The sequence below is a fragment of the Miscanthus floridulus genome, chromosome 1 (assembly GCF_019320115.1).
Source record: "Miscanthus floridulus cultivar M001 chromosome 1, ASM1932011v1, whole genome shotgun sequence".
Classification (NCBI taxonomy): domain Eukaryota; kingdom Viridiplantae; phylum Streptophyta; class Magnoliopsida; order Poales; family Poaceae; genus Miscanthus; species Miscanthus floridulus.
Window position 1 is genome coordinate 147,377,293 of NC_089580.1, and position 24,547 is coordinate 147,401,839.

Sequence of the window (24,547 nt, forward strand, 5' to 3'; positions counted from 1 at the left end):
TTGGTGTCCGTTTCACTATGGATAAGCGCAATTAAATATGACATGTAGGTCCACCTTGACGGTTTTCTAGATAAATCCTACAGAAATCACAGATTCACAAAAACTCATCAAATTTGTTAGTTTAAACCCCTAAATCTTTGTTGGTGATATCAATTGTGCCCTTATACATGTTTTATTGATGATTTATAATGGTTGTTAACTACCGTCAACAGCGTGCCACCAAACATTGTCAAGTACTCTGGGGACTCAAACCCCGCTGTGTGGTTGGAAGACTTCCGCCTCGCCTGTCAAGCAGGCAGGGCAGACGACGACCTCTTCATCATCCAATACTTGCTGCTATACCTTGCGGAATGTGCCCAAGCATGGCTCGAGCATCTCCCCATGAACAACATCCACTCATGGTCAGACTTAAAGCACATCTTCGCAGGGAACTTTCAGGGCACATATGTGTGCCCTAGAAATTCCTAGGACCTCAAAGCCTACAAACAAAAAGCAGGAGAGACTCTACGCGAGTACACCTATCACTTTTCCAAGCAGTTCAACGAGCTTCCTAATATCGTGGATGCGGATGTGATTGGGGCATTCATCTCTGGCAAACCAATGAAGCGCTCGTTCACTAGCTCGGACACTACAAACCATGAATGACACAGGAGTTGCTCAACCTCACAACAAGCCATGCCTCTAGCGAGGAGGCCGTCCATGCAATCTTCTACAAACATAAGGGCAAGGCTCAAGCCAAACCCACCGATGAGGCTAGAGATCGCAATAGATGAATAATGGGCAAGAAGGACAGCTGGAGGCGTCGCAACAGTGAGTTTGTCATGGCCACCAACAGGGTCCATAAGCAGAAAACTAGATGGCTCAACCATGTTAGTTTTGACATGATAGTCAAGATGTCATGCCACAACCATGGCTATCCAGTTAAGCACACCCTCGAGGAGTACGACCTTATCAACGCTACTTCAGCGACGACTAGCACAGACGTGCCATTTAGGCCTGCTAACAATGAATAGAAGGGGGATGCGTATCCTAACCCAAGAGGGTGCCTCATGATCTTTGGTGGACCAAAGGCATACGAGTCCAAACGCTAGTAGAAGCTCATGGCTAGGGAGGTCAACATGGATGCCCTAGAAGAAGCCATCCTAGCCTTCCTAAAATGGTTAGAAACCACGATCACTTTTGACCGAAAGGATCACCTAACCACATCCTGCAACCAGGATGCTTCCTCCTCGTCGTGGACCCGATCATCGGCAAGACCCACCCGTCTTGAGTCCTCATGGACGACGGAAGTGGCCTCAACCTTCTCTACACCGAGACGTATGACACCATGGGGCTTTCATGGGCAGCCATATGACCATCCGACGCTCTATACCATAGAGTCATACCTAGGGTCCAAGCCATCCCCCTCGGGCAAGTCGACTTACCCATGATGTTTGGGGGTCGAGCCAACTTCTGCACAGAGATGCTCACCTTTGAAATAGCGGACTTCCGTGGCACCTATCACACCATACTGGGCCAGCCATGCTACGCCAAGTTTATGGTTGTCCCCAACTACACCTACCTGAAGCTCAAGATGCCTAGCCCACACGGGGTCATCACTGTAGGTGGAAACCTTTAGCAGGCCCACCTCTACAAACGGGAGAACTACGACTTTGCGATAGCTATGAGCTAGCACCCGGGGGCTAATCCCGAACATGATTTCCCTGAGCAGCATGGGAGCACGTGAAGGACGTGCTCTGCGACCTGGTCCACGACACATAGCAAGACAGGTGGCGACACGGCTGAAGGACACTATGATCAAAAAGCACCAGAGGGTCTACAACATAGCACATTCCTCAACATAGTGAGCCTTGTGTCCTAGGCTCCGCCACATCGGGCACAGCGAGGGATGAAAGTCGTGACCAGTGGCATGAGCACTAAACGTTCACATCAAGGCTTCTCTCAGCTCGCTAAAAATTTTGTACATAACCATCAATGAAAATCTTCTAAGCCTAGAGATCACGACATGCCTTAATAAGCTCACATCAAGGCGATGCTCTAACAACACACGCACACCTAAGAAACCTATGTCGATCGGTGCATGCTTGATGACACGGTTCACTCATGGGGGCTACACCGTAGCATACCACACATCGATGCCCACCGGAAAGATCATCACAATCTGAAGAAAAAAGAGATGACTCAAGGCGCGCTACCGCCAGGCCTATCCTATGACACCACAGTCACGAAAATGGAGTCACACCAAGCCAAACTATGTGGGTCGATCCCCAGGCAAGGTTGTGACTATGGCATTCAAACGAATGGATCAACAACGGACGCATGAAAGAAAAAGAAGCATGAAACACTGTCTGAAGAATCTTATTCATTAAAGGACCCTAGGTATAACCTAAGGCCCCTAGCCACTACCCCGGAGGATGTAGCGATGGCAAAGCCTCTTACCATCTCCGCTCGCTCCACTTGGCTAGCATGGTCTAGGAACCTAGGCGCCACCCAACAAAAATCCTGGCCGATATGGAGCTGTTGGGCGGCGAGCGCAACGCCAGCTCCTTGGATTTCAGCCACAACCACACATTCACGGTCCTCCATCAGAAGAACCTCTTGGAGGTGAGCTTCATCTGTCTCGTGGCGGGAGGTCGCTAGCTGCTCCTCCAACACTGACAACAAGGGGACGCGAAGGTCAGAAGGAAATCAAGAATGATAAATGATGAGTGAGACAACAAGACATAGAAGCATCCTTAATCATGATGCGAGACTAGGCATCGATGGCCGCCGCCTACACGGCAGCGGTCTCCCTCTCTGATACCTCGACGGCCACCTATATGGCCTCATGACAACGCTCTAGCTGGCTCACCTCATGGGTGGCATTGGAGTAGCGCTGGTAGGCCTCATCCACCCCATGAACGAGCTCACGGAACTAACGCCGATCCTGAAAGTGCAATCAAGCCTTAATTGTGGGTTTTGGTGATAATGACCATGCAATTAGAGAACTAATGACATTTATCGAGATGACAAGCAGGGAATTTATATTCGAGGATGCTATATGAAACAGAGGAACCCCCAATTACAAATGTAGATGGCTTCAAACTCAAAGGAAGTTTAAATTCTTTTATATTTTGAATTTGAGTATAGGAAAAGTTTTACTATAAAGGGGGACACAATGCTTAAGCTAATATGTGCTACCAAGTACTCAAACAACCACACGCATCCTTAGATTCTCAGCCAAGACAGTCTACACTTCACTATTGCCCTTGCTGTCTTGCATGGTGTGGCACTGCCGCACTTGAGTCATGGCACAAGGAAGTTAGCACCCACGCTAACTTCCCTAGATGGCTCAAGATGCATTAAAAGGTCTCGCCCGACCCCAAGGTCACGGGCTCTGTCTCGCCCAACCTCGAGGCTACGGGCTTCATCTCGCCCGACCCCAAAGTGGCGGGCTTCATCTCACCCGTCCTCGAGGCCATGGGCTCCATCTCACCTGACCCCTTGGGTGTGGTGACCGTTGGGGGCTAGGCAGTATATATACCTTTCCCTTCCTCCCCAACGGCTATCTGCCTCTTCTTCCTCACTTCAGCATGCTCAAAATAGAGCAGGAGCTCTCTCTCTCTCCCTCCATTGTTGACCTCAAGCCCCAAGCAGATCCATTAATTTCCCCATCAATCCTTGAGGTAAAAGGGTCCAAAACTTGATTAGAGAGCAGCTCCATTGATTCCCCCAACTCTAAAGAGCACTAGGCTTTTAGCCAGTGGTTATGTTTGTTACTCTTGGAGCTTGGCTCCTAGCCAGCTAGAGCATCGCCCGTGGAGCTTGCCAACTTGTGTGGCAACCCCAGGAGGTTTGTAATCATCTCTTGAAGTTAGTAGACTCACCCCTCATCTCAAGAGTTAAGTCTCCTACTTATGAAACCCACTCTTGGGCCAGCCCTTAGAAGGGTTCAAGGCCACAAAAGGGATAGGGGTAGGGAGGAGATGGGCCCCCACGGCTCTAATCGGTGGTGCAGAGCCGCATGACCATCTCTCCCTATGCTATAAAGGAAGATAAAACACAAGGATACATGGGTGGACTAGGTTCGGAGATACTACAACAACCGTTCCCCAGCAACGGTGCTAGAAATGCTTATTGGTATTTCTTAACACATACAAAAATAATCCACAAGCGCACGGAATTACCGTTGTAGCATTTCACCCGGAAGTATTTAGGGTATTGTATTTCCATAGGGAATGGATGTGTAAAAGTCTCTTAGCTAGTTCACCAAGGGTAACGAGAAGAAAGATAGCTCAGGTAGCGACATTTTCTAGGGATACAGATCCTAAGTTAAAGATAGCTTTGCCACTATATACTTGATTTGGGCACTGGATAACACTTGGTCTGCCAAGCATTGCGGGCCTATGGCTCTATGCCATACCCGGATGTGGGGGATTATGAGGGATGAACAAGGCTATCACCACCTGCCTCCTACCCCTCAACCATAGGGTACGAGGCAAATAAAGGTAGCCTCTAGCCTAGACACCATGTCTACGCTATCGACTACTACTCTAGCATCGATCAGGGTTATCCGTCTTTATCAGGGCCCATTACTAGAGTATTCATCACTAGGATGAACGATGAACCCACAAATAAATAATGAACAAGACTAGCTTAAAGTAGAACTCACCACCAAAGGTAAACATGAACCTTTGCACTCCAAATAGTACTAGACTCACCGAGGTACAAGTGAAGAGGGAGCCAACATTCCTGGCATTCCTTCCGCTATGCGTACAAAGGGCCCCAAGTACACAAATGGAGGTAGCCGACAATTCTAGTACTTCTCCATCTCTTTCTCTTCCTCACTCACTCCCTAAACTAAGCCAAAGAGCTAAGATATGAAAGTGGAACTCTTCTCTCTTCTTGCTACATTGTATGTTGTCTTGTGTTGTGATGAATGATTTAAGAGAGGCCTCTCCCCCTTCTTATATCGTGGTCTATGGTCGGTTTGGGTGAGATAAATTAGGAAACCCCTCAAAACTGACCCTAGGTGCATTGATGGCACCGCCTGTTGAAGGTGGGACCGGGCGAAGCTGGGGGCAGTGCGGCTGTACCCTAGCCAGCCCATCTTGAAACTGCCTTCATGTGGCAGGCTGCTGGTTGGGATGGAGTGCAGACACGATGGTGTTTGGCCTAGATTTGATGATTGGTTGGGCCTTCTTCTCATTCCTTGGCATAGAATCTACTTTATGCTTTGTCTGAAGGTGTACTTTGATCGCATTTCACATGTATTTCATGTATATCTCCTACAAATGATCAACTCACCAAAACTCATGGAATTTGTTAGTATAAACCCTATTTACTAAGTTTTGGTGTTTGTTTGTATGAATTTTATGTAAAGTTGGTAGGTGAAAATAGTAGTTACGGACTGCCAACAGTCACCATGATGGTGATGCCGATTGACAACTCAGGGCCAAGCGCCGCTAGGGAACCAGGGGTCGTAAACCTCCACTGACTCCCCTGCTAGTGTTGTGCCCCTAAGCAACAACGCACAAGAGGGATGCGACAACTCCTTTGGCTCCTAAGGAGGGAGCGGTTGGCAGTGGCGGTATGGCTACGTCACCATCCTACCCTGTCTAATGGGGGTGGAGTGATGGGGAAGCACTGCCTCATCCTCCTCCTATTCCACTAGCAGTTTGGGTGGGCCGATGACTAGCGCGTAGACCTCTAAGGGGAGCCAAAAGCGACTCCAGCCGTTGCCCATTTCAGGCACACGAGCTGCCTAGGCTCGGAACAAGAAATGGTGATAAGATGGCACACCGATCTCGTGTATGACCCGACACGGTGGCCATACTAACCCTTGCCCCTCGACTCGTGAGATCCCTTCCAGCATCGATTGTTGGGACGGACAGCCATGGCCTCTGGTTGCCACCCGCAATCCCCAGCAGGACGCATGTTTAAGAACCACAAGGTTCTTTTCAGAAACCTTTCTTCTCTATCCCCTTTAAAAGCTGAGCTCCTCAAAGAGGTCAGAGGAAACTTGGTGCTAGGGGTAGTTCAAATAGGAAGGAGCCCTAACTTATACACCTAGAAGTGGATTGAGCGGCCCAAGACCCCCTGACCACATGGTGGACCACGAAAGGTCATGGGCTGCGATGGATGCCCGCGTAAGGGCGAGAAAGTCGAGACTTTCCCAAAAGCAAGACCGGAGCAGCATCAACAAGACCACTCAGCCCCCACCTAGATCACGAACCCTGACGCACTGCTCTCCAATGTGACAAAGCCCAGCAGCCACATGCCACACCATTAGGACATCCTGATGAAACGAAACCCAGCAACCCCTACCACACCGGTCACACCAACCCACAAGGGGTCAAGCGACAAAGCTTGAGCAGGCCATGAGAACAAGCCCACATCATAGCACACATGCATACCAGTGCTTTCATAATCACTTTGTGATCGCAAAAACGCTCAAGGGCTACTGTTGGGGTTATAACCCTGGGGTATCTCAAGGCACCGGTTAGGTAGCAGGCCACATGGCCCATAACGCATTAGCAAGGAGAGACCCAAGTGATTGAGGCCCAGCAAAAGATGAGCAACATAGGTCAGGAACTAAGGCCGGGGTCAGCCATGACCCAATCTCTAGCCCTAGCCGCGCGATGTTTGCAAAGCACACGACCTCTCCCCATTACGCCCCTTGGAAGGGATGGGGAGAGGTCACGTCCGGCCAAGCGCTCCTGCTCTGACCCCGTAAGGACTGAGGGGACAATAGTCACCTCAGCCTAGTCAGACACCAACCCTATGCCATGCTACACGGATAAGACAACACTGCCTTAAAGCGGTGATAATAGGTACGAAGACCACCGACCAGATATGGCCTAGTGATATGAATATATGGTCCCACCCACTATGGGATGGGATACACAATGAAGGCCATGACATCGAAGCCATCTAGACTAGCAGCGAGCCCTGACCTCAACAACAGGGGTCATGATCCTCAGCTCCTCAAGACAAGATGGTCATCGGCGGCCTGGGGCGGCCACCAACTCCCGTACGATGCCCCAAGAGACAATACAATGATGACAAAGACCACAATGGAGACCATGCCACATAGGATGGCTGATTGACCATCACTATGTCTATAGTGCAGCCACGGCTAGCATAGTAACACTACGTCACACCCTTTTGTAGCATAGCCATAAGACCATGATGATAGCCACGACCGGATGAGCACTAGAAGATGGCGTAGCTTGCAAGCCAAGTTAGCTACGACCTCCCTCAGGCTCATGACCCTTTGGTCGGGGGAGCCATCTCTTTGTATGAGTGTTGGCATTTCTTAGCGCAGTCACCAAGTGAGGAGGTTTCAAGTCCATCACCGGCAATGGCGCCAGAAATGCCTGTTGGTATTTCTTAACACCATTACTAAGATTGAGTTATTCTTAGCAACGCCACCAAGAAACACCAACTACGATATTTCTTAATGATTAAAGAAAATATCCATGAGTGCACAGATCTATCGTTGTAGCATTTCACCCGGAAGTATTCAGCGTATCGTTATTTATGTTTTCCTAAAGGAGGGCAAGGTATGTAGAGTCTAGCATGAGCATGAACATGATTACATACTTGCATAGTGGACCATAGTACATGACAGGGGTAAAAATGGTATATCATGGATAGTGGACACACATCTGGGCCAACCTCAAGGATAAAAGGAAAACAAAGAATAAAAGAATGTTCCTAAGCGGAGCCGTCATGTTCTAATATAGCCATGCAAAGAATAGTTAATGATCATACAAGTTATATGACTAGAGTTAGAACTAAGTTTAAGATGGACGGGGAGATCTCCGAGCACTGGTCTGCTAGCAAGCTCGAGAGACTTTAAGACTCCTACACAATACTCGAACGTGGGGGATTACATGGGACAAACAGGGCTATCACCACCTGCCGCCTATCCCTCAACCGTGGGATACTGTCATATCCGAAGGTTCCCGTGCACCCGAGCACCACGTCTGTGTATAAGGAAACTATACCTATATCCCCCTAGGACTCCAACCCTACGGATTAACAAGCAAGAATATAGGCAAACCTGAAGGAACGACAAACCACCACCTCAACCCTAGTTCTACTTCTACTCATACAATTCATATGAATGATTAAGCATAAAGTTGGACATGTTAAGATCATAACACACAAACTATATGCTAGTTCATATATCATGATTATAACATGAAAACTATACTCTAGTTCATATGCACTACTATATGAATGATATGAGAGCATGACTATGGAAGAACTCTTCATAGTATTATTCGTACCAAAGTGCTCTTCTTCCAAGGAGACAAGCTCTCCATGTAGCTTTTGCCTTGCTCTCAAAACTACTACTAAAACTAAAAGAGTACAAGTAGAGAGGTGAGGTGTGTAGCTCCAAATGTTGGTGTGTTGAGAGAGAGCTCCACCCCTTCTTATATACTAGCTCATGGTCGGTTTGGCACTGAAAAATTAGGAAACTATGTTGAACCACCATAGCATGCCACCATGCATCCGTCGATTCAAGCTAGGCCCAGGAGCCAGCCACAGGGTGCGTTCGCACCCTGGTGGGGCCGCCTCACGACTACCTTCGCGTGGTCGGTTCCTAGGTGGGCCTAGGCCCCTTCCACATCGGTGCTCGGCCCAAATTCGGTGTGTAGGTGGGCTTCTTCATGTATTTCCTTTGCACATTTTTGCATTATGCTTTCTGCTTTGCGCCTTTTGCTTAGTTTTGTTTATTTTCCACTTGTATTCGAATATGATTCCTGCAAAACATATTTTCTCCAATACAAGTGAAACTAGGTCAATAGTACATGCATATGTGTCAAAAGTATGTTCATTTCTCCTGTTTTGGATAATAATTGTCGATCGAATGTTGTTGTTAGTGACCGTCAACAATGAGCCCTGGCCCCAAACTCTATATAAGGACCGCCAGGGCAACATGATTCACATCTTCTACCATTCCATTCATTCACTATTGTAGTAGTGCTCTTGGAGCTTCTCTTCGGGTAGCCCTTCGCCTAGCATAGGCCCTTCCATCTCTTCCACCTTTCTTGCACCCCCCATTGTAAGAACTTCAGAGCATTCAAGCGAGGAACACATACTTGATCATCTCTAAGATTGGACATAGGGCTCTAGCCTAAACTAGTATAAATCCTCGTGTCTATTGGATGCTACCATTGTCTTCCTAGAGCAGCGTGGCAATCGTATAAGTTTACTAGTCTGGTTTACAAAACACCAACAAAAGGTTAGCCCTAGGTTTCACCAATTATCCAAAACTAAACTAGGGCTTTCAACACTGGAGGCAAAGATGACTCCAAAAGGAGAACGTCGTGTAATCAATGGGAAACATCACATTGAGCATGACCAAAAGCAACCTGGAGACTAGTGAGGTTATTGATGCCTCTAAGAGTGTGTAGCCATTGAACACCAACCTCGACAAAGATAAGGGTCGTAAATGGCATTGTGGGGTTTACTCAGGCTGATGGGCGAGCAAAGTCTGTCTGCCGGTATGAGCTCTTGACCTGAGCCACAGCTAGGTCTGCCTACGAGACACAGCTAGCAGGCTTCAAGCTAGGATATCCTAGGACCTCAAGTCGCATACACCTAGGATCAAACATCTAGGCAGACTTCAAGCTTTTAGTTAAATTCCAGGACTAGATATCCGGTAGTGTTCGGATATCTGGTGAGGTTTCAACTTTCCATTAAATTCCTAGGAGTTGGTTAAATTCGATCACTCCAAACTTCATCAGAACCTTCAACAGGCCATGATCATGAATCAAGCTGGCATGCAACTACAAGTGCACTATGTGCTCACACAATTCAACCATTAACTTTTTATGTAGCACTCTGTTTATAATGACACTAATGTGTGATGACACTACTTTTTTGTTGTGTCGCTTAAAACTTGATGGAATATGCCTACTTTGAGCTTGAGGCTATGGCTATGTCTATATTGTGATGCTGATGGATGGTTACTAGCTTGGTTAGTGAATCTAGAGTTCTGGACATCCAGTAGTCTACTAGTCGTTGAACTTGTAGTTGTTAAATTGCTGCTAACTTGTTATTAGTTAAGTCCTTATGGAGTTATGCTTATCAAACTAGTGAATCTATGATGCTATGTATGGAGACTTGGTCCATCAAAGGAATTATGTTGATGTGATATTATCTAATGATATGGCCTTTCATTGCTTCTAATTCATGTTCATTTTGCAACTCTAATCTCTATACATTTCAAGTTCGACATGTAAACTCTATTTGGTGTGGGTACCCATTAGGTATATGCTTTCCCCGATCACAATTGTACTTGGGTATGGGTACCCATTGGGTATGCTATCCCCGGCTGGGGATGGGGACAGAGATGGGACAATTTTTGTGAGGTGGGAATGAGAACATTCTAGCGATACCTGGCAGGTACATCCCCACTGCCATCTTTAGTGTGACCATTTTGGGGTGCATGTGTCATGTGTTTGGGCTTAACCATGCAGGATGTAAATTGATTCAAGTCACCATGCATCTCAGATATGCATACCACTTGGCCTCTCGCTGACATCATAGTTAATGCAAGGGAACTATGATGGTTTTATGAAAATGAAACTAGGTTACTTTCTTGTTATGTATTTGACAACATGAACTTAGCACATGATGTCTTACCTATCTTTGGCAAGTTAATCACTTAATGATGATGCTAACATTTGAAAGTCTAAGAATCAAGTGTTAGTAAGCTAATTCGCAAGAAAGTAACTCGCTAGCCAAATAACCTTTTGCATATTTCTTGAGAGTCAGGCTAAATATATCCCCTAGACGATTATAGATGTTTGATGTTTTGCATGTAGTGCATGACCGTAGCATCGTGCTCAAGCTTAGTCATGCTATCCTTAGACCTTAGGTGTCCCTAGACCCTAGGTGTGCTCAGTAATGATTCTTTTTGCTACTTCATTTGTCGTTTACTTCAACTTATTGATGGGATTTCATACTCGTCGCATGGAGAACTCAGTTTGACGTAGAGGCACATTTGTATTTTACCAGTCAACCTCTATATTCTTTTACACACCCTAAAGCTACTTAAATTTCTGCAATTTGTAAACCGGAGTGAGCAACCCATGGGGCAAAGCAATGGTTTCTCATTTGATTGTTTTTTTCCTCGACTGTGTACCATGTGGCACCTATTTCATTAAGAGGGGGTAGAGTTTGTTAAAATATAATGGTGGTAATCCAAGGGTTAGTGCAAACACAAAACAAAGGCACACATAAAAATCTTTCTAGACTAGGAAAATACAAGATTTGGCGACGCTAGAAGTGGCAACCTTAAGTGCTTGAACCCTGCCAAGTCCCAAACTCTACACTCCTCCGCAATGCTCTAGACTAGGGGCGAAGTTTGAGCACTGACAATCGTTGAAAGTCCTCTCGTTTCTCTCTTTCCAGAGTTTCCAGGCGACTAGAGCGACAAAGGAGTCAAAGCCCTTTCTCGATGTTCTGGAGACCATCTTCCTGGATTGCAGCCACCATGACCACAAACAAGCCTGAGTGGATCTTTTGATGGGCGGTCGGATCCAGACAATCAACGCAGTAACGCGTTGTCCTAGAGAAAGGAGTCAGGTACTAGCAAAGGTGAGAGTGGGGGTGAAGTTGCTGTGGGAGAGGAGAAGGAGGTAACTAGTCCTATGAAGCCCAAGGAATCAGTGCAAACCACGTTGAATGAAAAGCAGCAAGACACAAAGAGAAATATGTTCGTGCAGCCGGTGCAAATGGCCGATGTGAACAGTGCCATGCAGGGAGTGCAGTCTCCTGCTTTTCCAAACGTGCCGGCACGGCACTACATGGCACTAGCCCGCCCCGGCACGGCACGCCTGGGCACGGCATGCTAGGCATGGCTGATGAACCATGCCGCGCCGTGTCGTGCCATCGTGCCCGACTTCAAGCCTAGGCACGGCACTATCATTCCTGGAGCGTGCCGTGTCGTGCCATGCTGACTCCAGGCTCAGCGTGCCCGTGCCGGCCCAGGCACTAAACTGGCAAAACTTCTCAATGAACTCAGCACAGCAATTCAAAGAGATCTAAAATGACTAAGTTCACAAAATATCAAAAATAGATCAGAACACAGCACAACAAAGAACACAAACTTTTGAAACTAAAACTAATTTAAGTAGGAGCTGTGCAATGGCTGCCTCATTAAAAACCTACTTAGGTAAAACCCACCCTTGTGAGAAACCCTAAACAGGAAAAGAGTACAGCCAGCTCCTAGATTAATTTTTCATTACATTCATCATCACAAGTCCAAGTCTCAGTTATTACAGAACCATTACATAAATGGGAATTGAACTAGTCGACATCAAGATAAAGACCAGTAAAGGCCTCTTCTAGCTCCTTGTCCTCCACCATGTGCTACAATCTTGTCTCAGCATTCTCCCAATCCTTGATGCAGGTAAGCGCCTCTATAGTTTTAGGGTTCAGCCTCCGCCGCCGCTCCTCGATGATCCTGCTAGTTAAGCTAAAAGTGGACTCTGAAGAAATGGTTGATACAGGCACTGTCAAAATGTCTTTAGCAAGAACAGAAAGTACTAAATAAGTAAGCTTGTGCTCATGCCACCACTGCATGATGTCAAACTCATCATCCAACTGGCTTACTGTGTTACAGTCCAGGTAGGATGCAAGCTCACTAGAGTTAGAACTAGCAGTTGCTGCCTGCAGCAAGGAAGTGGCAGAAACACTCCTAGAATGATCAAGACTAGAAGGGAGGGAAGAACAGCCAGCTCCAACATCCAACTCATCATCATCATAAATTTCAGCCCAAGCTATTCTTTTCTTACTAGACAGGGATGGAGGAACAACCCTTTTCAGCCTATTAGAACCATACATTACATCATACCTGTTATACATTTTAAATAGAAGAGCTCTGGTGTCCAGCAACTTATTAGTGTAGTCAATATTAAAAAGAGAATGTAACTTCCTAAGCACTTTGGTAAATCCCTTAATTTTAGCTCTTGGATCCAATATGAATGCAATAGAATAAAGATCAGGTATGTTCTTCCAGTACTTATTGTATTTGTCAGTCATAGGTTGGATAACAGATCTTAGATGTTCATCATGTTGATACCTATGCAGGTGTATAGCAATCTTAATAAGATGATGAATCATAAGTGGAGAAGTAGGATAGTAAACACCAGACAAATCAACAGTTGAGTCATAGAACAGTTCAAGAAATTCCAAGATTTTATTTGCCATACCCAGTTGTCGATGAAATATGGTCGGCAGTCTACCTAGGGGTATGCCCAAGGTAGTAGATTATCGGCAGACAGATGCGCAAGCTACAAACAAGATGGTGACGCAAGACAGACATGAGGTTTTATCTAGGTTCGGCCACCGTGAAGGCGTAATACCTACGTCCTATGTCTGATTGTATTGCTGTATGTCAATGAGAGATGTTTTTGAGAGGGGTCCCCTGCCCACCTTATATAGTCTGGGGGGTAGGGTTACAGATCTGGAAACTAATCCTAACCAGTTACAATTACCATAGGTGGCCAGATAAGGATTCCTATTCTAACCGACCAGGATCTTGCTTGATCTCCAAATCTGTCTTGATTCCTTGCGCGGGACTCCGAACAGATTGGCCGGGCCACGCGTCATCTTCTAGTGGGCCAGACCCCCTGGTCTGGGCTGGCCCAAGCCTAGCCATAAGGGTATAGGGGTTAATACCCCCACAGCTAGTCCTCGAGCACCATGTATTATGCTGCGACACGCCGTTCGATCTCCTTCGGCTAATGCGATCCATCTTCATATCATCTCCAACGGGTTGAAACATTGACCAAGCGAATGTGCTAATATTCTGGTCAGAACAGAGAGCAGTAGACCATGATTATAGCCAAAGATTCCGGTTGTCCGAAGAATGCATGGTGCTCTAAAGAAAAAAGAAAAAGATTTCTTTCCTGATCAAGTGTGCCCACTTGTATTTCTGAAAAGAAATGTAAGTAACCCTTGTACATTAGTAGTTATAGCCAATAGTCAAGGCGTAGTGGCCGAAAAACAAGCACATTCACCGCAAGGTGAAGTGTGCCCACTTAGTCCCCGAGCCTGGTAGTAGGTGACGTAGGCATGTGGTGCCAGGGTCTAAAAAGAATCCAATCGTCGTACAGGTGATATGAGATGCACCGGCAGGTGCATCGTACCGATATAGTCCCCAAGCTTGCTTGAAGGTGAGGGATGAGCCTTGTAGCAAGGTCTAAATGAGAAAAAAATAAATGCCTCTCAACTGTATGCGAGTACCAATCACATGTAGCCAAGGAGAGCGGTCGGGGCAGTCCCCGAGCGAAGCACAGGTAAACAATGAAACCTCGAGAATAACCGTAGTCAGTTTTGTCCCTGAGAACAAGGGCGATCGAGACCGTCCCAAGCACGAGAGTGGTCAGAACAATCCCCGAGCACGATGGTGGTCTGTACAGTCCTCGAGCACGATGGTGGTCTAGGTAGTCCCTGAGCACGAGGGATAGTCTGGACAGTCCTTGAGCTCGAGGGTGGGCTGAACAGTCCCCAAGCACGATGGGGGTCTAGGCAGTCCCCAAGCACGATGGATAGTCTGGACAGTCCCTGAGCTCGAGGGTGGTCTAAATAATTCCCAAGCACAAAAAGTGTGGTAAAAAACCATATGCCACTTGTACTATTATTTCATGTATTTAATTATTCATTTGCCCTGACAAGTCTGATCTGACACGTCTGGTCAAAGAAGTAGACGGGTATAGCATGTCATACTGCCTTTTTGTCTTGTCAAGCAAACAGTTGCGTGGCACCTGTCAGTAGGTGCATCAGCGTGGGCCCTCCCACACTGGCAACGAAGAGGCGCATATATTGGCATAGATCTCGAGGCTGTGAAAACAACCATCTACGGCGCGTGCGCATGTCTCCCAAGAATCTCGGGCAGACAAAATGACATAACTCTTGGGTTAAATATAGTATAGGATAGGTAAGTTACTTTTTACTGAACCCTATTGCCATTCGCAACCGCAGCTTTCTTCTTCCTCTCGCCAACCCTAATACATCTAAAATCATCAATCAATCCACCACCATTTCCCCGTTCACCAGCAAGGCCGAATTCATGGTGAAAAGTGATGCGCATAAGAAAGCTAGGGTCATGGCAAAGGAATGGTGGAAATCGAGAAGCAACGAGCAGACCATTAAAGACCTTGTCACCATGGGGGTACTCCACAACAAGGAGCTTGTGGGATGGCATGCGCCGGAGGGTTAGGGGTACCCCGATCCACAACTAGGTGAGATCGTGGTGTTCGAAGACTTCTTTAAATGGGGATTTGGGGTTCCAGTACATCCATTTCTTCAAGGGCTCTATCTTTACTATGAGATTGGGATTTGTAATCTGCATCCCAACTCGATCCTTCTTGTCGCCGTGTTTATACATCTCTGCAAAGCATATGGTGGCTTCTAGCCCCATTTTGATTTTTTCCGCCATCTTTTCTGTCTATGGAAGAAAGGAAGCGGTGGTTCGTAGATAGTCAGGGGTGTGTACCTCAACCTCCATGATGACATGAAAGCTCAGTACCTGCACTACCCATGGAACACATCGCTCGACGACTGGTACAAGAAATTGTTCTACATCCACGAAGAGCCAAACATGATCACACTGTGCGACGTGGGCTACATTCCGAAGAAGAGGACAAGCTGGTCGGAGAAACCCAAGCACCTAGAACAGATTCCAGAAATATTTGGAATGATCCCGTGGAAGAAACTAGATGGTCCGAGCATGGTCGGGAGCTTCATCAGCCGACGAATCCAGCCCTGCCAGAGGAGAGTACATCCTAGCTATGAATATCAAGGTAGCGCGGACCCGACGAGGACGAGGTAGGGGGCGCTTGACAAAATCAAAGTCAAAGCCAGAATTGGAGAGCTATTCAACTTAGCTGGTCCAAATTATGTCAGATTGAGCGACATCGAGCACGCTTTCAAGCTTGCCCGACCTCCCCCAAAGGTAACTCGTCGTGCCCTATACCTGTAGTCTTATATTGCGGTAGGAAAAATGAAAACTTACTGTGTGCACTCATTTTTGTTACCCAGGTTAATGGTCAGGATAGAGCGATAGTGTTTGTGTCGCCACCCCCTGGAGTGGAGTGGCCACAAGGAGCTAGTCCCACCACCCAGACCAACGTCGATATCGAGGACGAGGACGTCGACTGGGCGATGCTCGGAGCTAGAGAGGAGGCAGTGGCCCTAGCCGCTGGTAAGCGGTCGGCTACCCCCAAATAGTCGAAGAAGAGATCAGCAACCTCCCTGCTCATCGGGGGAGGGGGGGGTGCTAAATATTAACAAGCCCAAGGGAGGCTCGGAGGAGAGACCGACCAACAAGCATCGACAGGCGATTTTTGCCTGGTCGGACGATGATGCAGAGGAGGGAGAGGATGCAGACACCTTTCAACTTGTCCCTCGAAAGAGGAGGAAACAACTGGAGTCGATGGGGCAAGGTGTCTCCTCCATGCCTATGGGACCCACATCATCGACGTCGGTGAAGGATGCAGCTGGGTCGGCCTCGGGAGTACCTGGGCAAGGAACGTGACCAGCGACAAAAGCGACAACCCGACCGAGCACACCACCGACCACTGTAGCACGAAGGACAAGCGGTGGAGGTGTCGAACACCAAGGCCCAGTGATAGTGCTGGATGTAGAGGGAGACCAGGAGTCACCCACATAGCACGTGGAGCAAGTACGGCCAAAGAGACGTGCCTTCGCCACATCATTCCACGCTTCTAACATGTAAGTATTTGTAACCTTATTATAAGTTAGCAATTTGTATTGAATATGGTTGCCTTTTGAACTTTTCTCGGATGTACTAGTTCAGCGTCCACAGAAAGTCCAGACCAGCTAGCCAGAAGTTGCGTGGCTCCACCAATAAGTTTAGAGCAGACTGCCCAGTAGCCGGCCACCGAGGAAGCCATAGCAGAAGATCCATCGGGGCCTTAGCAAGGGAGCAGTCAGACAACAGTCCCCGAGTAGGTTGTCGAGGGACCAACTAAGCCGGGCACGAGTGCTTCGAGTGCTAGACCTACTGAGGGCAACACCTCAGCGTCGAGGGTGACAAAGCAGACCGAGGAGCAACAACCAGAGGTGAGAGCACAGCCCACATTCACCGACGCTGAAACCCGTGGGAAGGCTTTAGTGATCGCAGAAGCTACTGATGCCGAACCAGCACCGAGACCCGAAGAAGAGCCTAAAGAGGATGAAGTGGAGGAGGTCCTAGGCCATCCGTAGGACAAATGACAACATGTGTATGTGTCACATTGGTGGAACGACCAATGGGTTGTCCATGAGGAAATCTCGGAGGTCGAAGAAATCAAGAAAGTTGAACGGGCGGCGAAACAGTTGGTGACGGAGGTGTAGGTAAGCTTCGCTTCACCCCCTGATCTTGCTATCTAGTCATAGTTGTCTTACTTAGCTATATGCACACAGGACTTAATGAAGACAGCAAGGTACCACAAGAAATGCTTTGACCAGATCGAGGGGATTGCTGCAAGCAACAAGGAGCTAACGGCGAAGGTGGAACGCTTGCGCCAGTGACTTGAAGATGCTAACCATGAAAAGACGGTGCAAGAGTCCTAGAACCAGAACCTGGTCGTCCAGCTCAGTAATAAAGAGCGGGAAAGAACAAGTAAGTAGCCATTTTATCACAACGACTATTGACAAGTGCTATTGCGTTGTTGGTAGTAACAGCTGTAGTGCAGGCTTAGAAGCCGAAGTGGTCCGTCTCCGAGAGGAGAACAATCATGCAGTCGTGGAGTGTGATCGCCTGAAAGAGGACAACAGAAAACTAGTGCAAGACCAGTCGTAGCTCCGGGACCACACGACCAAGATGACAGAGGAGCTGAAAGGTAAGTTTTCCAAACCCCTTTGCTCATTTTTGTTGCCTATTGTAGTTTGGCGTAATATAGCGTCTTAACAGCATGTGCGGTTTGCAGTTATAAAAATCAATGCGAAGAAGCATCTGGAGGCCGTGATAAAAGACCGTGACGGTTGGAAGGCACAGTGCCAAGAGATCACCAAGGATCGTGACACCTGGAAAAACCGGTGCCAGGAGGTGGCAATGGGCATTTTGCCAGTCCTTAACCTCATTGATCTAGCACTAGCAGAGGACGTGCCAAGGACGCTGTAGCTGGGATTGATCGAGAGATGCCAAAGGGCATGGGGATGGTTCCAGGAGTTCATGAAGGAGGTGGGAGAGTACGCAGGCACACATGTGCTGAGCATGGTACATGCTCACTACCCCTTGATCGATCTCAAATGCCTGGAGGCTGGATACCCGAAGGATGTAGATCCAGACAAAGCTGAGGAGCTACAGATGACTCAGCTGGACTTGTTAGTGAAGATAACTGGTGATATTAACCTATGTGGAGGTGCGACACCACCCATACAAGGAACGCCATTGACAAGTCAGCTAGGAGCGCCATCATTTTCAAGCCCACCGGCGAAGCCTGCGGTCTTGACCAGCCAGGCATCGACGGGGCCATCTTCTTCAGCTCGATCAGTACCAGAGTCCCCGAGACCCTTGCATGATGTCAGGCCCAGCGAGCAGTAGGTGCCACGTGCCCTGACTAGCCAATAGTATAGGCTATAGCTGTAGAAGAAGATGTAGTTGTGTTATTGTAAACTTGGACCTTTTTAGGCAAGCTTGTAATAACGTAACTGTATATCAGCATAAGCTTGTTTGTTTTGTAGAAAACATGTTTAAGCTTGGATATCATGTTGGTGTAACTAAGTTAGAATGTGTTAGTGTTCTATTTAGTTGTACCAGTTTAGTCGACACGTCATCCTAAAAGGTTTGTATGGCCCTGGTTTGTCTTGTGGTCAGGGTGTGAGGTGCGTAGCTTGTGCACACGTAGAAACACACAAGTCAAACTAGAGAGCACCTACCGATCACCCGTAGCGTAGAGAGCGGATCCCATGCACGTATTGGGAGAAATTGGAGACAGGGCCTACTCCGAAAACCCGAGAAGGAATGGTGGTCGACTTTAACTGGTTGAGTTAGAATAACAATAGACTTCGAAGTGACACATTAGAGTGGTCGGAGAAATCATAATAGCTGTATTGAATTAAATCGAAAGTACAAGAGGGGTACATATCTTAGTAGTTAAGCATAGAAATGCCTAAGCTTGTCGATGTGCCATGAATTGGGTATGTCTGTACCGTCTAGGTGAGCTAACATATAAGATGTTGGGCGTGTAACCTCTTTGATCATGAAGGGCCCTTCCCATGGGGTTGCGAGTTTGTGGACGCCAGCCTGATTCGTCTTCCACTTCAGGACTAAGTCCCCAACCACGAAGAACCGCTCCTTGACGTTCTTGTTGTAGTACCTGCGCAAAACAGTAAGGTATTTGGCTATACGTACGCAAGAATCAAGCCACTTCTCTTCTGCACTATTCACTTGTAGCTCCCGTACTTCATTGGCCTTGTCTTCATCGAAGTTCTCTACCTGTGCTGATCTGAAGGCTATATCTGCTGGGAGCACTACCTCAGCGCCATAAACCATAAAGTATGGTGATACGCTAGTATTGCGACTAGGTTGGGTTCTGAGACCCCAGACCATGGCTGGTAACTCTTTGAGCCATCTTTTGGGAGCTTTGTCATTTTCTCTGTACATCCTCTTCTTAAGTGTGTCCAAGATCATACCATTTGCCCGCTCAACCTGTCCATTAGCTCTAGGGTGCGCCACCGAGACGTATTTTACTACTATGCTCCTTTCATCGTAGAAGTCCCAAAAAGCATTCTCGGTGAACTGAGTACCCAGATCAGTGATGATGCTGTTGGGTATGCCGAAGCGGTGGATGACCTGGTCGATGAACGCGACAACCTTTTCTAAAGATGCTTTGACCAGGGGCATGTACTCTATCCACTTGGAAAATTTGTCGATCAGCACAAAGACGCATGTAAATTTCCCAGGGGCTGGTTTGAAAGGCCCGATCATATACAGTCCCCAGCATGCGAAGGGCCAAGAGGCTGGTATTGTCTGAATCTTATGTGCTGGTACGTGGATTCTCTTGGCGAAGAACTGACAACCTTCACAATGGTGGACTAGCTTCTCTGCATCGGCTATGGCTGACAGCCAATAGAACCCTGCTCGGAAAGCCTTGCCAACCAGCATTCTCGAGGCCACGTGGTTGCCATAGGAGCTAGAGTGGATTTGGTCTAGGAGATGTTCACCATCCTCCTAGGTTATACACTTCATCAAAATTTCCTCCTTCATGTTCTTACGCCACAATTTGCCATCGACGAGCAGATACTGCTTACTATGACGCATCAGGCGTTCATTTTCTGTCCAATCGGTGTAACCACTACCATCTGTTAGGTACTTGATGAAAGGTACTCTCCAGTCAGGCTCCTTAGTGGTCGGAGGTGGTTCGGTGGTGTTTGACGCCAGAACCGTAGCCACCAATAGCTGGTCTGGAGGCTTGTCGACCGCGGGATCTTCTTCTTTGATGGAAGGCATGAGCAGGTCTTGAACAAATACGCCATGTGGGACTTTGGCTTAGGATGATCCTAACTTTGACAGTGCATCTGCTGCTTGATTTTTGTCCCAGACCACATGTGTGTACTCGATGCCATAGAACTTGCCTTACAGCTTTCTGATCGATTTGCAGTATGCGTCCATCTTTTCGCTGGTCGTATCCCAATCCTTATTGAGTTGGTTGATGACCAGAGCCGAGTCTCCATAGACATAGAGATGTTTGACATCGAGCTCGACCGCAATGCGCAGACCATGTAGGCATGCTTCATACTCGGTGGCGTTATTAGACGCTGGGAAATAAATCCTGAGGACATATCGGAGCTGCTCCTTGGATGGTGATACGAAAAGGACTCCTGCACCTGCGCCATCGATGTTGAGAGAGCCATCGAAGTACATCTTCCAATACTCGGTGGGCCCCTGAGAGGCAGATGTGCTTAAGTCTGTCCACTCGATGATGAAATCGACAAGTGCCTGAGACTTGATTGTAGTACAGCTTGAAAATTCCAAGGAGAAAGGGCATAGCTCCATTGCCCATTTGATGATGCGCCTGTTTGCATCCTTGTTGCGAATGATGTCTCCTAGAGGGTACTCAGTCATGACCACTACGCGATATCCATCGAAGTAGTGTTTCAACTTTTGGGATGTGATTAGTATGGCATAGATCAGTTTCAAAATCTGTGGGTACCTGGTCTTGGATTCATTGAGCACCTCACTGACAAAAAAAATTGGTCGCTATACCTTGTAGACGTGGTCGGGCTCATCACACTCGACCACCATGGCAGTGGAGACCACTCGATTAGTTGCCGCAATGTAAAGCAGGTGGGTTTCGTCTTCTCTAGGAGCAGTGAGGACTAGAGGTGATGTAAGGAATTGTTTCAGCTGTGTAAAGGCAGCGTTTGCTTCCTCCGACCACTGTAGCACCTGGTTTTAAAGACAAAACCAGATACACACTATATGTGAGCCCAGGAAGTCAAATCTCACATATAGCCACAAATAAGGGGTAATATCAAAAGACAATACTTATTACATAACGTATTAGTAAAAGAAAAGTACCCTCAGAGTATAGACAGTGGAAAGTTGACTCCGATCTTCTGGCGAAGACTCTAAATTCACAGGGACGACTGACTGGTTGACCACAAGCCTAACTCTTCCAGACTGGCAATCTGGTACCCATCTAGGATTTTTATCCAAGTATAGAAAAATAAAGCAAGCGTAAGTACATGTCGTACTTAACAATTATATCATGGGGTTCATGAGGCTCAAAAGGCTGACACTGGTTTAACTGTAATTAGCCTTTGTTTAGCATGATTTTAGCAATTGGTTGGCATCAAGTTTATCCATAAGCCCATAAACTCATGATCAAGTAAACATGAATAATGTATAGCATAAACAGTTAATTATTAGCATCATCATCCATTAGTGATCATCTCTATTCCATAAGGGTCCAAGGCCACTCATGTCTGTGAGCATGGCTGTTATAACAGTTTTATACTCTGCAGAGGTTGTACACGTTCACTGTGAGTCGTGATTTACCCTTTTGCCCAAGGTAGCTATTCTCTTGACCCACTTCCAAGGAAGGTCGGCAGGGTTCACTATGAAGCCTTTCAAAGAATTCATCTAACAAGTTAGGGCCGCCAGGCGTATGTGGCCCATCTCTAGGAGTGGCATGCGTGGGCATCGCAGCACGGTACACACTTCCCAGCAGCAAAGGAAACATATCCTGCGTCTCAAAGGTAACCACTAACAAGCTAGAAAAGATCCTCATACTGAGCTAAAGCTAGAGCCATATGGCCCTCACAGCTGTACTGTAAGTCCCGGATGATCGCTTACAGATAAGTCCTTAGGGAGAGGAATCTGAAGCATATAAACACTCCAGCCCCCTGGTTCTATGTTACTAAAAAGTCATATTTTAATGTTTATTGCATATATCATTAGTTAAGTTACAAGATCATGGTTTTGATTAAGCACTAGCAAAAACTATCCAATGCAATATCCCAAAGGTGTCAAGGTGCAAGATATCAAATATCTAGGATATCCTATTTGGCAACAAGGGAGACACATGCAATATGAATTAAGTGATTAAATGTGAATAGGTAACAAGGATGGTCCCATGCTATACTTGCCTTACACACTGATCCTTCGGTAAGCTTTATTCTTTGATGTCTTTCTTCTTCTTCTGGATCACCACGTGTATCTCACCGACTGGACGTAATCGTAGAACACCACACAAACATCCATACACATACATGCATAGCATACAGTCGCATCTATATCAGAACAGTACACCAATCATAGAAAAATAAGTAAAAGAGATTGATATATGATTCTACGTATCACTACGATCACACAGTCGCGAAAAGCACGCTAATCGAAACTACGGTTCAAAAGTTACAACTACCGAGAGATTAGCTTAACACGTGGAAATGAAACTATAGGCTTTGTTTATGTTAACTATATGAATTCATATACAAAAGATATTTATAAATAATATAGATTATATTAAGTCAACTTTAGATTTGAATTATAAAACAAAAGTAAAACAAATCATATTTTATGTATAAAACTCAGTTGCATAATTATTAATCAGGATATGATTTAAACCATGTTATTTTAGAAATATCAATATAGTAAACACTATTACTAATGCGTAGATTTTGTCACTATGAATCTAATGCAACTTGAACGGACTATTTCGGAGTTAGAATGAATAAGTTATGATTTAAACAAGTTTTGCTTTAGTTAAATAATAGATTAAATCTACCCATGAATTTCAAGTGTTGAAAACATGCCTAACAGTCGTATAAACATGTAGAAAATGTAAATACGATCCTAACGCAATTCGAACGGGTCAAATCGGACTTAAAACGCAAAAGTTACGCATAAAATAAGATTCAGTGGCGTTCGTGTAAATATTTGAACTCATTTTTGAATTAAAACAATTAAAAATCTGCATTTAAATGTATTTTGGATTGGGCACACTAATTCTAGAAAATACAGGGTCCTCAACGAATAAAAATAGGGCCTAAAAGAAATTATTTTCTGCTGCTTTGGATCGCGGGTTGATTACTTGAAAACGCGGAGGCTTAACTGTAAAACGGGCGCGGTTGACTGCTGGCTGACTCGTGGCTACTGACGAGTCAACACGGGGCGGCACAGGATTGGTGCGGGGTGCCACGCGGCGGTGGACCAGTGCTGACGCAGCTCGGTGGCTGGGGCCTACGGCCCACGGTGGACCGAATACACCACGAACCGGTATCATCTAATCCTATCCGTTCACGCAAGATCCAACGGCGCTGGTGGGATCGGGTGATTACCCATCACAGCACAGCGCCTCCGGTGAGGGCGCCATGGCTGGCGGCGACTGTGCTTGCGAGTACGGCATTCTAGGGCGCTAGTTGACGAACGGAGTACACCGGGAGGCGGAGAAGCTCACCGCGGGGTCGACGGTGGTGGTCGTGGCGTCTGGAAGGCTTCCGAAGGTGTGGTCGACGACAGCGGCGATCTGAGGAGAGAGGGAGGGCACGGGTGAGCAAGGAATCCGATCAATCCATGACAAAAACGTGAATTGAACGGCACCTATGGGCGTGGTGAACGACGGCGGAGCCTTGGGAGTCGTCGGCGACGTTGATTGAGGCGTGGGTGAGGGAGATTGCCGGCGGCGGTTGTGAGCTCGAGCGGTGAACGGAGGAAGAGCAGAGGGAAGGGTGCGGCTCGGCTTTATAGACGGGCGGCTACGGCGTACAAGGAAGGGAAACAGGGCGTGCGGGCGAGATGGGGCGCTTGCCTTGCATGGGCGCCGGTGGCTTGCCGTTCGAGTGTGCGCCATCGGCGGGGGAGAGAAAGGAAAGAAGACGTGGGGAAGAAAGGAAGGGAAGACGACGACAGCGCTGACTAGTGGGACCAAGTCACAGCGAGAGAGAGAAGGGCAAAACGCGTGCAGCGCTGTGGGCGCGGGGTGGCTATCGTGCGGGCCAGCTACGCAGCGAGAGAAGGGGAGCAGAGCGGCGAGCGCTGAAGGCCGAAGTGGAGCGGCCAGCGCGGGATGGGCCACGCGGACGCGCGCGC

General features: G+C 47.2%; 1 protein-coding gene across 1 annotated transcript; it reads right to left on the reverse strand.

The window, feature by feature from the left end:
- Window positions 1-12,372: 12,372 nt before the first annotated feature.
- Window positions 12,373-13,212, reverse strand: LOC136464959 (zinc finger BED domain-containing protein RICESLEEPER 3-like). The gene has a single exon (XM_066463887.1). It carries the CDS (start codon window positions 13,210-13,212, stop codon window positions 12,373-12,375), a length of 840 nt encoding a protein of 279 aa, XP_066319984.1.
- Between the last annotated feature and the right edge of the window lie 11,335 nt (window positions 13,213-24,547).

What these genes read in the sequence shown, in the direction of transcription:
- LOC136464959 (XM_066463887.1), bottom strand. Translation starts at nt 13,212, where the DNA reads ATGGCAAATAAAATCTTGGAATTTCTTGAACTGTTCTATGACTCAACT.